Here is a 12366-nt window from a genome sequence, read left to right as displayed (position 1 = left end):
TTGAATGGTGGAGCAGGCCAATTTCACAGTGAGATCCTGCTGATCACTGCCATGGTGAAGAACCCTCTGCCCCACTGTGGCGGGTGTATATTTCTAAATCCCTTCACGGACTGGATGGCATTCAACCTTTGGAGTCTTCACAGCTCCTCAGAATCGATCCCATTCCTATAGTTTTCCAGATCACAAGTGCCCTGATTCTGTTCCACTGCCCCATTTCCCTGTTCACATATCATATTCTTTCAGGTGTTTTAAAAACCTTCCAGTTTCTTAATTCAGCTGTTCCATCTGAGTCAGAAGTGAGCAGATAATCGGGTTGTCTCCTCTAACATAGTCCTAAAATCACAGGGACAGCGTGCTCTCTACTTGGGTTTTAATTCCTCCTTTTAGTGTGATTGCCAAAACCACATGCAGTTCTCTTCCTACAGCCTTGTCAATGTTTGGCCAGACTCGTAAATACAGTTAGAGAATATTCAATTTAAAACTGACGTTGGTATTTTCTTCCATCAGATTCCCTTGAATCCTTCATGATCTCTCTTTTCATGTTTAGTGTTTAAAAGGTGTCTTTTAAGTGTACACTCACTTCCGTTACTTATGACTTGTTTGTTTTGTCTGCTGTTCACTTTAACTTTTGTTTGTGAACTTTTATCATGTGTTTTACACAGTTTCAAACCTGTTTCTTCTCATCATTCAGTGTTTCTGTGAAGCTGTGTTTGATTAACCTTCAGAAAGCTACTAGGACTACACTGAACACAGGCCATGAGCAGCTCTGACTGCGCTAATCATCAACTAACCGCTGATTTTTCTCTCTCTGCAGATGGCTGCCTGACCCTTACACAGAAACCTCCCTCGTTACCCCTGGAACCAGAATCAGGTGCTGAAGATTTGAGGAGAAAGCAAAGCCCAAGATAGCTTGTGTTAGCTACCTGATCCTTAGAATAGGCAATTAAACACAGCACCATAATGTAATAGCGTCCTGTGCTATTAGTTACATTATCGCAGTGTCTCTATTAGCTACAGATTCAAACATTAGTTTGGTTTTCTACCTTCCATGTGTAAAGTTTCAGCCCCACACCAGCTGTCCCAGCTGGGATTGTACTCCCCTCCTCCAGATCGATGCACCAGTCTGGAAAGTTGGTGGGAGACCCACTCTGCACAGATCCAGGAGGCTGTTCTGGAACCTAAAGATACCCAGGCTGCTCAAAACTTTGCTTTGGTCTGTTATAGGAACCGAGGGTTTGCTCCTCGCACCTAACCCTGGCATCCTGTCCACATCACTTGTTCTTAAAAACAGTCAACAGCGTTCAGCAATTGGACAGTCTGCTGACTCCAGTGAAGCTGTTCTAGCATGAACAAACCTTTCTGAATGGTTCTTAGAAAGGATGGTGAGGTCGTTCAGTGTTTAGCCCTGGCATAGTTACTTGGGAAGGACATCAGAACTTGGGCAAGCCCTGGTAGAGATCAGAAAAACTGCAGGCTCAGGGGTAGCTGTGCAGTGTGTAGCCAAATGCTTTTGTTAAGTTTTTAAACATTGAAGTAGACCATTCGCTTGTTCTGCTTCTCATAAATCTCAGCAAACAGAACATTGGCACAGCTATTCCATTATAAGACCTTAAGACATAGGAGCAGAATTAGGCCATTCTGCCCATCAAGTCTGCACTACCATTACAGAATTATTGGCTGATTTATTATCCTGCTCAACACCATTCTCCTACCTTATCCCAATACCCTTTGATGCTCTGATTTAGCCAAAAACTTATCAAACTCTGCCTTAAATGTACTCCATGACTTGGCCTATACAGCCATCTGTGGCAAAGAATTCCACAGATTCACCACCCTCTTACAGAAGAAATTCCTCATCTCTGTTCAAAATGGATGTGTCCTTCAATTCTGAGGCTGTACCCTCTGATCCTAGAGTCCCTACTATAGAAAACAAGTTCTTTACATCCATTCTATCCAGACCTTTTCAATATTTGCTGTGTTTCCATGAGATTCTCCCTTCATTCTTCTAAATTGCATTGTGTACAGGCGCAGAGCTCCTCATATGTCAATCCTTTTGTTACCAGGATCGTTCTCATGAACCTTCGCTGGACTCTGGCCAATGCCAGCACATTCTTTCTCAGACTGCTTACTATACTCCAAGTGCAGTCTGACCAGTGCCCGATAAATCCTCAGCATCACATCCTTGCTTTTGTATTCTCGTCCTCATAAAATGAATCCTAACATTGCATTTGCCTTTAGCACCATCACCAACTCAACCTACAAGTTAATCTTCAGGGGATCCTGCACAGGGACTCACAAGACTTTCTGAACTCTGATTTTTGAACTTTCTCCCCTTTCAAAATAATCCACGACTATTATTTTGCCAAAGTGCCTGACCGTGTACCTCTATAGTAATATACTGCATCTGCCACTTCTTTGCCCATTCCCCCAACCTTTCTAAGTGCTGTGCAGACACCATTTCCTCAACACTACCTGCTCTTCGACTTGACTTTGTATCATCTGCAAACATGGCCACAAAGCCATCAATTCTTTTGTCCAAATGGTTGAAATACAACATGAAAAGAGGCAGTCCCAACACCAACTCCTGCTGCACATCACTGGTCACCAACAGCCAACCAGAAAAGGCCCCCTTTATTACCAAGGTTTGCCTCCTGCTAGTCAGCCAATCGTCTATCCATTCTAGTACCTTACCTGTAATACCATGGGCTCTTATTTTGTTAAGAGGTGTCATATGCAGCACCTGGTCAAAGGCTTTCTTAAAATCCAAGTACACAACGTCCGGTGACTCTCCTTTGTCTATCCTGCTTGTTATTTCCTGAAAGAATTCCAACAGATTTGTCAGGCAAGATGTCCTCTTTAGAAAGCCATGCTGACTTTGGCCTATTTTATCATGTGCCTCCAAGTACGCTGAAAGCAAATTGAACCCAACATCTTCCCAGCCGCTGAGGTCAGACTAACTGGCCTATAATTCCCTTTTTTCTGCCTACCCTCCTTTACTTGAAGAGTGGAGTGTAATTTCCAATTTTCCAGTCCTCAGAAACCATTCCAGCATCTAGTGATTGTTGATTACTAATGCCTTCACAATCTCTTCAACTATGCCTTTCACAATTCTGGGGTATAGTCCATCTAGTCCAGGTGACTTACCTACCTTCAGACATTTCAGCTTCCCAAGCACCTTCTCCTTAGTAATCACAATGACACTTACTTCTACCCAATACCCTTGCACTTCTGGCATTCTGCTAGTATCTTCCACAGTAAAGACAGACGCAAAATACTTATTTCGTTCATCACCATTTCTTTGACCCCATTACAACCTCTCCAGCATCACTTTCCTGCAGTCTTAATATCCACTCATCTTTATTTTTACTCCTTATATATTTGAAAAAACTTTCTGCATGCCTTCTGATGGTTTTTAAAAGCTTCCCAATCCTCTACCTTCCCACTAATTTTTGCCCTATTATAGATGCTCTCTTATACTGTCTTTGACTACCCTTGGCAGCCACGATTACCTCCTCTTCCCTTCAGAATATTTCTTCATCTTTAGGATGTATCTTTCTTGTGCCTTCTGAATTTCTTCCTCTAATACCAGGGGGCTTGCGTTGAAGTTGGGGGACGGGGAGGTTCAGGGGGATGTGAGCGTTAAGCTTTTTTCACTCCAGTCGTGGATGCCTGGTATGTGCTTCATGGTATGATGGTAGAGGCAAATACATTTATTTGTCTCTCTGTCTAGATACCATATCCGATGCGGACTTTGGTGAACATGGTTTTCCATACAGATCTATCCCTCATTCTTTGGATGACTTCCATTTCCTCGATGTGTAGCCACCTGGCTAGGTTTTTGACGTACATAAGCTGAGTCCTCCTCTAGGTTTGCTTCCCTCGATCTTTCCAGAGTATGAATTTTTCTAGTTCATCTTTCCACATGGTGTATCCTAGGAATCTGAGTTGTCTTTCTCTTATTGTTGGTGTGAGTAATCGAACTGCTTGGGCTCTTCTGAGAACTTCTTCATTTGATTTCATTTGAACTTCTTCCTTCGCCATTGCTATTCTGTATTTGATATCTGTGTCGCACCTGCCATTACTTGTTATTAGGCTGCCAAGATATCTGAATTTGTTAACTTGTTTGATGTTTGTATTTCCGATCTTGATCACACGTTGTGGTATGTTTGTCTTTCTGGAGATGACCATGCTTTCTGTCTTCCTGGTGTTGATTGAGAGGCCTCTGCAATTACTTTCTGCTGCCACTGTAGTGAGTAGTTCTTGTGAGTCAGCTATTAGTACGATGTCATCAGCATATCTGATGTTATTTATATTATGGCCTCCAATTGTGAATCCTTTGATGTCTTTGATACTTCTCAAGATATTTTCACTATACAGGTTGAATAAGTCTGGCGAAAGGACACAACCTTGCCTGACTCCTCTCATGATATTCACACACTCACTCAATTCTCCTCCTATTCTGATGGATGCTGTCTGGTCCCATTTGAGGCTTTTAAATTATGTTTGTATAGGCACATGGATGTGAGGAAGATGGAGGGACATGAACAGCAGGCGGTGAAAAAGGCAAATGGTGTGCTGGCATTTATAGCAAGAGGATTCGAGTACAGGAGCAGGGAGGTACTACTGCAGTTGTATAAGGCCTTGGTGAGACACCTGGAGTATTGTGTGCAGTTTTGGTCCCCTAATCTGAGGAAAGACATCCTTGCCATAGAGGGAGTACAAAGAAGGTTCACCAGATTGATTCCTGGGATGGCAGGACTTTCATATGATGAAAGACTGGATGAACTGGGCTTGTACTCGTTGGAATTTAGAAGATTGAGGGGGGATCTGATTGAAACATATAAAATCCTAAAGGGATTGGACAGGCTAGATGCAGGAAGATTGTTCCCAATGTTGGGGAAGTCCAGAACGAGGAGTCACAGTTTGAGGATAAAGGGGAAGCCTTTTAGGACTGCAATTAGGAAAAACTTCTTCACACAGAGAGTGGTGAATCTGTGGAATTCTCTGCCACAGGAAACAGTTGAGGCCAGTTCATTGGCTATATTTAAGAGGGAGTTAGATATGGCCCTTGTGGCTACGGGGGTCAGGGGGTATGGAGGGAAGGCTGGGGCGGGGTTCTGAGTTGGATGATCAGCCATGATCATACTGAATGGCGGTGCAGGCTCGAAGGGCTGAATGGCCTACTCCTGCTCTATTTTCTATGTTTCTGTGTAACATGGTGTAGGTAGGAGGGATTAATGTTCGGGTGTTTTTGATTTGCTTTTTCGGCTGGTTGGGCACAGCACTGTGGGACAAATAGCCTGTTCCTGTGCTGTTCTATGTTCTAAACACCAACCATTGCTGTCCTGCTAGTGTCCCCTTCTAATCAACTTTGGCCAGTTCTTCTCTCCTGCCTCTGTAATCCCCTTTACTCCTCTGTAATACTGATTCATCTGATTTTAGCTTCTCCTTCTTAAATTGCCTTTCTTGGAATCCAGCACCAAACTGATTTTCCCAATTTACCTGCATATTGAAATGCCCCATGACTAATGTAACATTGCCCTTTTGACATGCATCTTCTATCTCCCATCGTAATTTGTAGCCCACATTCTAGCTACTTTTTGGAGGCTTGTATATAACTCCCATCTTTTTAACCCTCAATTCCACCATAAGAATTTTGCATCATTTGACCGTATGTCACCTCTTTCTACAGATTTCATTTCATATCTTACCAGCAGAGTTACCGCATCCTTCTGCCTCCTGCCTGTCCCTTTGATGCATTGTGTATCCTTGGATGTTAATCTCCTAACTCTGATCTTCTTTCAGCCACAACTCGAGATGCCCACATCATACCTGCCAATATCTAACTGCACTACAAAATCATCTATCTTCTCCATATACTGTATGCATTCAAATATAACCTTTTAAAAATAATACATTATATACAGATAAGACCTTCCATTGGCTCCAGACGTTGCTATAAGAGACAGCATTGGCTGAGTTGCCGAGCACTTGCTCCCGTGGCGGGAATATTGTATTTGTACAACTTTAATTTCAATGCTCTAAAAGGACAGTTGTCATTTTCTCTTGGAGGATTGCCACACCTGTGGTGGTACATTTCTGCAGCTTGAAAGGCAATCCCTGAGGCCAAGCACTGTAAAGCTCACTTAGTCTCAAGTGTTCCTTCCTCTCAGTCCTTCAACTATCCTTAGTTATCCCGTTCCCTTGTGAATTCGATATATGCCACAACTGTTTGGAACTAAAGATCAGTGAACTACACACGCACACCCTATTTGCTTGCAGCATTTACCTGAGTCGTTGGAAGTAATCATTTTAATAATCATAAAATAATGGCTTTGTGGCAAAGTTGGCAGATGATACAAAGATAGGTGGAGGGGTAGGTAGTGCTGAGGAGGCAATGTTTGCAGCAGGACTTAGACAAATTGGAAGAATGGGCAAAAAAAGTGGCAGATAGAATATAGTGTTGGGAAATGTATGATAACGCACTTTGGTAAAAGAAACGATCGTGCAGACTATTATCTAAGTGGGAAGAAGCTTCAAATATCAGAGGTGCAAAGGGGCTTAGGAGTCCTCAGAAGGTTAATTCACAGGTTGAGTCTGTGGTAGAGAAGGCAAATGCAATGTTGGCATTTATTTCAAGGGGAATAAAATATAAAAACCGGGCTGCACTTCTGAGTATTGTCAATGATTTTGGGCCCCTTAGTTCAGAAAGGATGTATTGTCATTGGAGAGAAAGTCCAGAGGAGGTTCACAAGGATGATTCCAGTTATGAAGGAGTTAAGATGTGAGGAGTGTTTGGCAGCTTTAGGCCTGTACGCACTGGAATTTAGAAGAATGGGTGGGGATCTCATTGAAACCTACCAAAAATTGAAAGGACTAGATAAGGTGGATGTGGCGAGGATGTTTCCCCTGGTGGGGGTATCCAGAACTAGAGGGCACAGCCTCAAAATTGAGGGGCAACCTGTTAGAACAGAAGAACGGTAGTAAATGTCACTCCAATATTTAAAGGGGCAAGGAAGCAAAAAGGAAATTATAGACCTGTTAGCTTGACATCGGTGGTTGGGAAGTTGTTGGAGTCGATTGTCAAAGATGAGGTTACGGAGTACCTGGAGGCATATGACAAGATAGGCAGAACTCAGCATAGATTCCTTAAAGGAAAATCCTGCCTGGCAATCCTATTGCAATATTTTGAGGAAATTACCAGTAGGCTAGACAAGGGAGATGCAGTGGATGTTGTGTATTTGGATTTTCAGAAGGCCTTTGACAAGGTGCCACACATGAGGCTGCTAAATAAGATAAGAGCCCATGAAATTACGGGAAAGTTACATACGTGGATAGAGCGTTGGCTGATTGGCAGGAAACAGAGAGTGGGAATAAAGGGATCCTATGCTGGTTGGCTGCCAGTGGTGTTCCACAGGGGTCGATGTTGGGGCCACTTCTTTTTACATTGTACATCAACGATTTGGATTATGGAATAGATGGCTTTGTGGCTAAGTTTGCTGATGATACAAAGATAGGTGGAGGGGCCAGTAGTGCTGAGGAAACAGAGAGTCTGCAGAGAGACTTGGATAGATTGGGAGAGTGGGCAAAGAAGTGGCAAATGAAATACAATGTTGGAAAGTGTATGGTTATGCACTTTGGTAGAAGAAATAAATGGGCAGACTATTATTTAAATGGAGAAAGAATTCAAAGTTCTGAGATGCAACGGGATTTGGGAGTCCTCGTGCAGGATACCATTAGGGTTAACCTTCAGGTTGAGTCAGTGGTGAAGAAGGCGAATGCAATGTTGGCATTCATTTCTAGAGGAATAGAGTATAGGAGCAGGGATGTGATGTTGAGGCTCTATAAGGCACTGGTAAGACCTCACTTGGGAGTACTGTGGGCAGTTTTGGGCTCCTTATTTAAGAAAGGATGTGCTGACGTTGGAGAGGGTTCAGAGAAGATTCACTAGAATGATTCCAGGAATGAGAGGGCTAACATATGAGGAACGTTTGTCCGCTCTTGGACTGTATTCCTTGGAGTTTCGAAGAATGAGGGGGGGGGACCTCATAGAAACATTTCGATTGTTGAAATGCATGGACAGAGTGGATGTGGCAAAGTTGTTTCCCATGATGGGGGAGTCTAGTACGAGAGGGCATGACTTAAAGATTGAGGGGCGCCCATTCAGAACAGAGATGTGAAGAAATTTTTTTAGCCAGAGGGTGGTGAATCTGTGGAATTTGTTGCCACGGGCAGCAGTGGAGGCCAAGTCATTGGGTGTATTTAAGGCAGAGATTGATAGGTATCTGAGTAGCCAGGGCATCAAAGGTTATGGTGAGAAGGTGGGGGAGTGGGACTAAATGAGAGAATGGATCAGCTCATGATAAAATAGCAGAGCAGACTCGATGGGCCGAATGGCCAGCTTCTGCTCCTTTGTCTTATGGTCTTTAAGTATGGAAGAATTTTTATAGCGAAAGTGGTGGATCTGTGGAATGCTGTGCTGCAGACCGTGGTGGAGGCCAAGTCCATGGGTGTGTTCAGAACAGAAGTTGATCATTTCCTGATCGGTCAGGGCATCAAAGGACATGGTGAGAGGGCAGGCGTATGGGGTTGAGTGGGATCTGGGATCAGCCATGATGAAATGGAGCAGAGACTTGATGGGCTGAATGGACTAATTCTACTCCTACGTCTTATGGTCTGATACTCAGTTTATGTTATTGCCCCCTTTTGGCCTGGCTGTCATCCATCATTTTTCTGTGTAGTTAATGCTTTTGGCATTAGATTGCAACTGTGGCCCAAATGTTAGTTTGCATAGACGCCAGGGACTGGTGACGCTGGAATGTGGAAACACAACCTGTTGGATGAACTCAGTGGGTGGAACAATGAAAGGAACTGTCAAGATTTCCTTTCCTCCACAGCTGATGCTCTCCCCACTGTGTTCTTTCAGCAGATTGTGTGTTGCAGTAATTTGTGTAGGTTTAAATAAGTCTGGCATTTAGAGTTAAGTGCATTTACCAGTGAGAAAAAATTGCCTTGTGTGTTATTAAGAAGTTTCTAATTCTAGGACAGATGTACAGCAGTTGTGTGTTTTTGGCCAGTGCATATTGGAGAAAGAGGTTTTGGAGAAAACTCCAGACTTTAGGCTGTCACAACATGGCTGCATGGTTGGGGTGTGGAAGAGACAAGAACCACTGTTTGAAGAAAGGAAATTAAAGGATTTTAACATGAAGAAAATAAATTCTCAGGAAAAGCAGTGGCCCCTATGTAAAAATTCCCATGAAGCCTGGCTCTCTGGTCTTCTAATTTGTATTTTCTGTCAGCAGCAGTCCATGCCTGAGAAATGTTTCTGGAGGTAATGGTTTCATCATCTCTACTGCCAGCTTTGCAAGAAACCCTGGGCATAACCCCATGACCTCACCTTGCAAAAAAAATCTAGGCCTCTGATTCTAGTTATTTCCAATATTTTCTTTCCCAGTAAATATTTCAGATATCCGTTGACATTTTCAAAAGTTGCAATATTGTAGCCCAGCACTTGTTTAAGTTCTAACTGAGGGAGATGTGAATGTGTTATTATGAAACAAGAGAGGAGTTCAAAATATTTGCAAGGATTTTTAATAAGTATTTCCTAAATTAAATAAGTGGTTTTTATAGAGTTCTCAAAATGTTATGAATCCGCCCTTCCCCTGAGCACGTGGCCAAGTGGTTAAGGTGTTCGTCTAGTGATTTGAAGGTCACTAGTTTGAGCCTTGGCTGTGGCAGCATGTTTGTGTCCTTGAGCAAGGCACTTAACCACACATTGCTCTAGTCTGCGCGAGGAGTGGCGGATCTTCCCCTTCTGTAGACCAAATCCACATTCCTGGCAGGTGCACTTTCTTGCAAGCAAGAGGTTAGGATTACCTTTTCTCTGAGAGGCGGAAGCCATTGAACCTGGTCACCCCTCAGGCTTGGAACCAGGTTAATCTTGGTCCAGTAATCCTTCAATACACTAGCTTCTGTGTTGATTTCACTGTTACTGGCAGTGTAGACTGTGAATAAATGTCTCCATTCACACTTCTTCCTATTGGTTGAATACAAAATGTATTGGAATTCCAATATTACATTAGAACATGAAGTTTAAAAAAGCCACCGAAAAAGCTACTAGCAAAGTTCTTTGTACATAAAACTACAGTAGTCTGCATCATTTCTACAATCGTGATTAATAAACAACCTGCACCTTCCGCGACCTTGGAAAACAGAAAGCTGCATTAGCTAATGAGGACACTACAGATACAACAGAGGATTCCAAATTTTGAACAAAGGCCAGAAAGGATTCTTTGTAAATAAAAATGGAAAAAGTGCAAAACAGATCTTACTGCCTACAACAGGAGGATGTTTTCTAAATCTTCACAATAGCTTCGTTCAGTTATATTCATTACAATAAATTTCCTTAAACAGTTATATTAACATTCATGGAGATGTACATAGGAAGCAATATTCACAAACAAAGTAAAACCATGACTGTAGGAGCAATTACAACAATGTGCTGGGGAGGGTGGGTCAGGCTAAATGAGATGATAGGAACTGCCTGTAATCGAATTCAGTACATGATTTGACATGTAATCTGATCAGAACCCAATTGACGGGACTGATTTGACAGCCATATTATTGAGACCAATTCAGCTAAGTCTCCTTGGGGCGCAGTAAATTCACCTATTTACTGAGTTCAGTACAGCTTTAGTAACTGAAGCCTACCCACTCAACACAATTACTGAGGGTATAATGATCGTGTTTAATGCTGGCTATATAATCAAAACTCATCGATAGGGTTTAATAAAGATCGTGCAACCAGAACCCATTGGTAGGGTTGAATTATTTTTTTCCTTATGGCTAAATGATTTTCCAGTAGAATACATAAAGACAGTCTTCATATAAAATGTCAGTTGCTGCACACATTTATTTAAACTAATGTGCTTTGAGTCTTGCCAAGCCTCTTTGTGAGTTCTTTGTGGATAGATCTTGCTGGTTCCATTTTACTAATTGTGCTTTAATCAGCTAACTTGCCACGTCCAGCAGGAGTTGCTAAAAGATCACAGTGATGAGTGCGGACAACTTGGCAGTTTTGTCAGAAGGTTGCAGAGTCTGGATGCCTTGGCACACTGTGTGATGTGGAGGAAGCAAGAAATGGCCATGTTATTAATCAATGCCTCTCATCATCGGATGGTGAAGCAAACGTCACATCTGGATACCAAAGTAACAATTCAACATTCTCTTTATAACACCAAAAACGTAAACACGCAGTAAATAGACGATATTGAATGTCGAACACTATATCGGTATCTCCAGTACATTTCCAAACCAGCAGCAGTCTGTCAGAGCTGAGGGTCATCAGATTCCGACGCCTTGACTGCATTAACATAATATCCACAAGGCTGCATCCACTGGACTGAAATTGTGACAAAGGCATGTTCCACGAGACTGAACACATCACATTATGTTGTAGTCGACCCTCTGGGTGTCTTGTGTACTCGTGCAGACCTGCTCTGGTTTCAGTTTGAGTAATTGTTGATACTCTGATCTATGCCGTGGTGATAACATTGAGATCCTTCATCAACCCTGTGAGGTGTGCCATCTCTTCAGTTAGTTCATCTGAACCATAATTCTGCAAAAAGATACCGAAGATTATTGGCTTGCCAAAATATAACTTTGCACACAACAAAACTTTACTTGAGGGCTCTTGGCTGACCTCTCATTGGTGTGAGGATTTCTCACTTGCTGAACCCTCATTTCTGCAAGCGGTGGCACTTTGGGAATGATCTTGTAGCACAGTTAAGAGATTGGCAGGTATGATATTATGGGCATCACTGAGTCATGGCTGAGAGAAGATCATAATTGTGAGCTTAACATCCTTATCTAAGAAAGGATGTGCTGACGTTGGAGAGGGTACAGAGAAGATTCACGAGAATGATTCCGGGAATGAGAGGGTTAACATATGAGGAACATTTGTCCGCTCTTGGACTGTATTGCTTGGAGTTGAGAAGAATGAGGGAAGACCTCATAGAAACATTTCGAATATTAAAAGGCATGGACAGAGCGGATGTGGCAAAGTTGTTTCCCATGATGGGGGAGTCTAGTACGAGAGGGCATGACTTCAGGATTGAAGGGCGCCCTTTCAGAACAGAAATGCGAAGAAATTTTTTTAGTCAGACAGAGGTGAATCTATGAAATTTGTTGCCACGGGCAGCAGTGGAGGCCAAGTCATTGGGCGTATTTAAGGCAGAGATTGATAGGTATCTGAGTAGCCAGGGCATCAAAGGTTATGGTGAGAAGGCGGGGCAGTGGGACTAAATAGGATAAAATGGATCAGCTCATGATAAAATGGCGGAGCAGACTCGATGGGCCGAATGGCCT

The 12366-nt window shown here is 42.7% G+C and overlaps 2 protein-coding genes across 7 annotated transcripts in view; one reads left to right on the top strand and one right to left on the bottom strand.

The window, feature by feature from the left end:
* Positions 1–5049, top strand: part of bbs4 (Bardet-Biedl syndrome 4) — a 112531-nt gene extending 107482 nt beyond the window's left edge. For all 4 annotated transcript variants that reach the window (XM_072282106.1, XM_072282107.1, XM_072282110.1 and 1 more), the window contains one exon: positions 815–5049. In XM_072282106.1, coding sequence (XP_072138207.1) covers positions 815–909 — 95 coding nt within the window. In that variant the 3' untranslated portion in view covers positions 910–5049. The remainder of the gene's footprint in view (positions 1–814) is intronic.
* Positions 5050–9581: 4532 nt separating this feature from the next.
* The window catches only part of LOC140211906 (neogenin-like), a 343448-nt gene continuing 340663 nt past the window's right edge, over positions 9582–12366 (bottom strand). For all 3 annotated transcript variants that reach the window (XM_072282103.1, XM_072282104.1, XM_072282105.1), the window contains one exon: positions 9582–11617. In XM_072282103.1, the coding sequence (XP_072138204.1) occupies positions 11534–11617 (84 nt within the window). In that variant the 3' untranslated portion in view covers positions 9582–11533. The remainder of the gene's footprint in view (positions 11618–12366) is intronic.

The sequence above is a fragment of the Mobula birostris genome, chromosome 18 (genome assembly GCF_030028105.1).
Source record: "Mobula birostris isolate sMobBir1 chromosome 18, sMobBir1.hap1, whole genome shotgun sequence".
Taxonomy (NCBI): domain Eukaryota; kingdom Metazoa; phylum Chordata; class Chondrichthyes; order Myliobatiformes; family Myliobatidae; genus Mobula; species Mobula birostris.
This window is presented reverse-complemented; position numbering and strand designations above follow the sequence as displayed.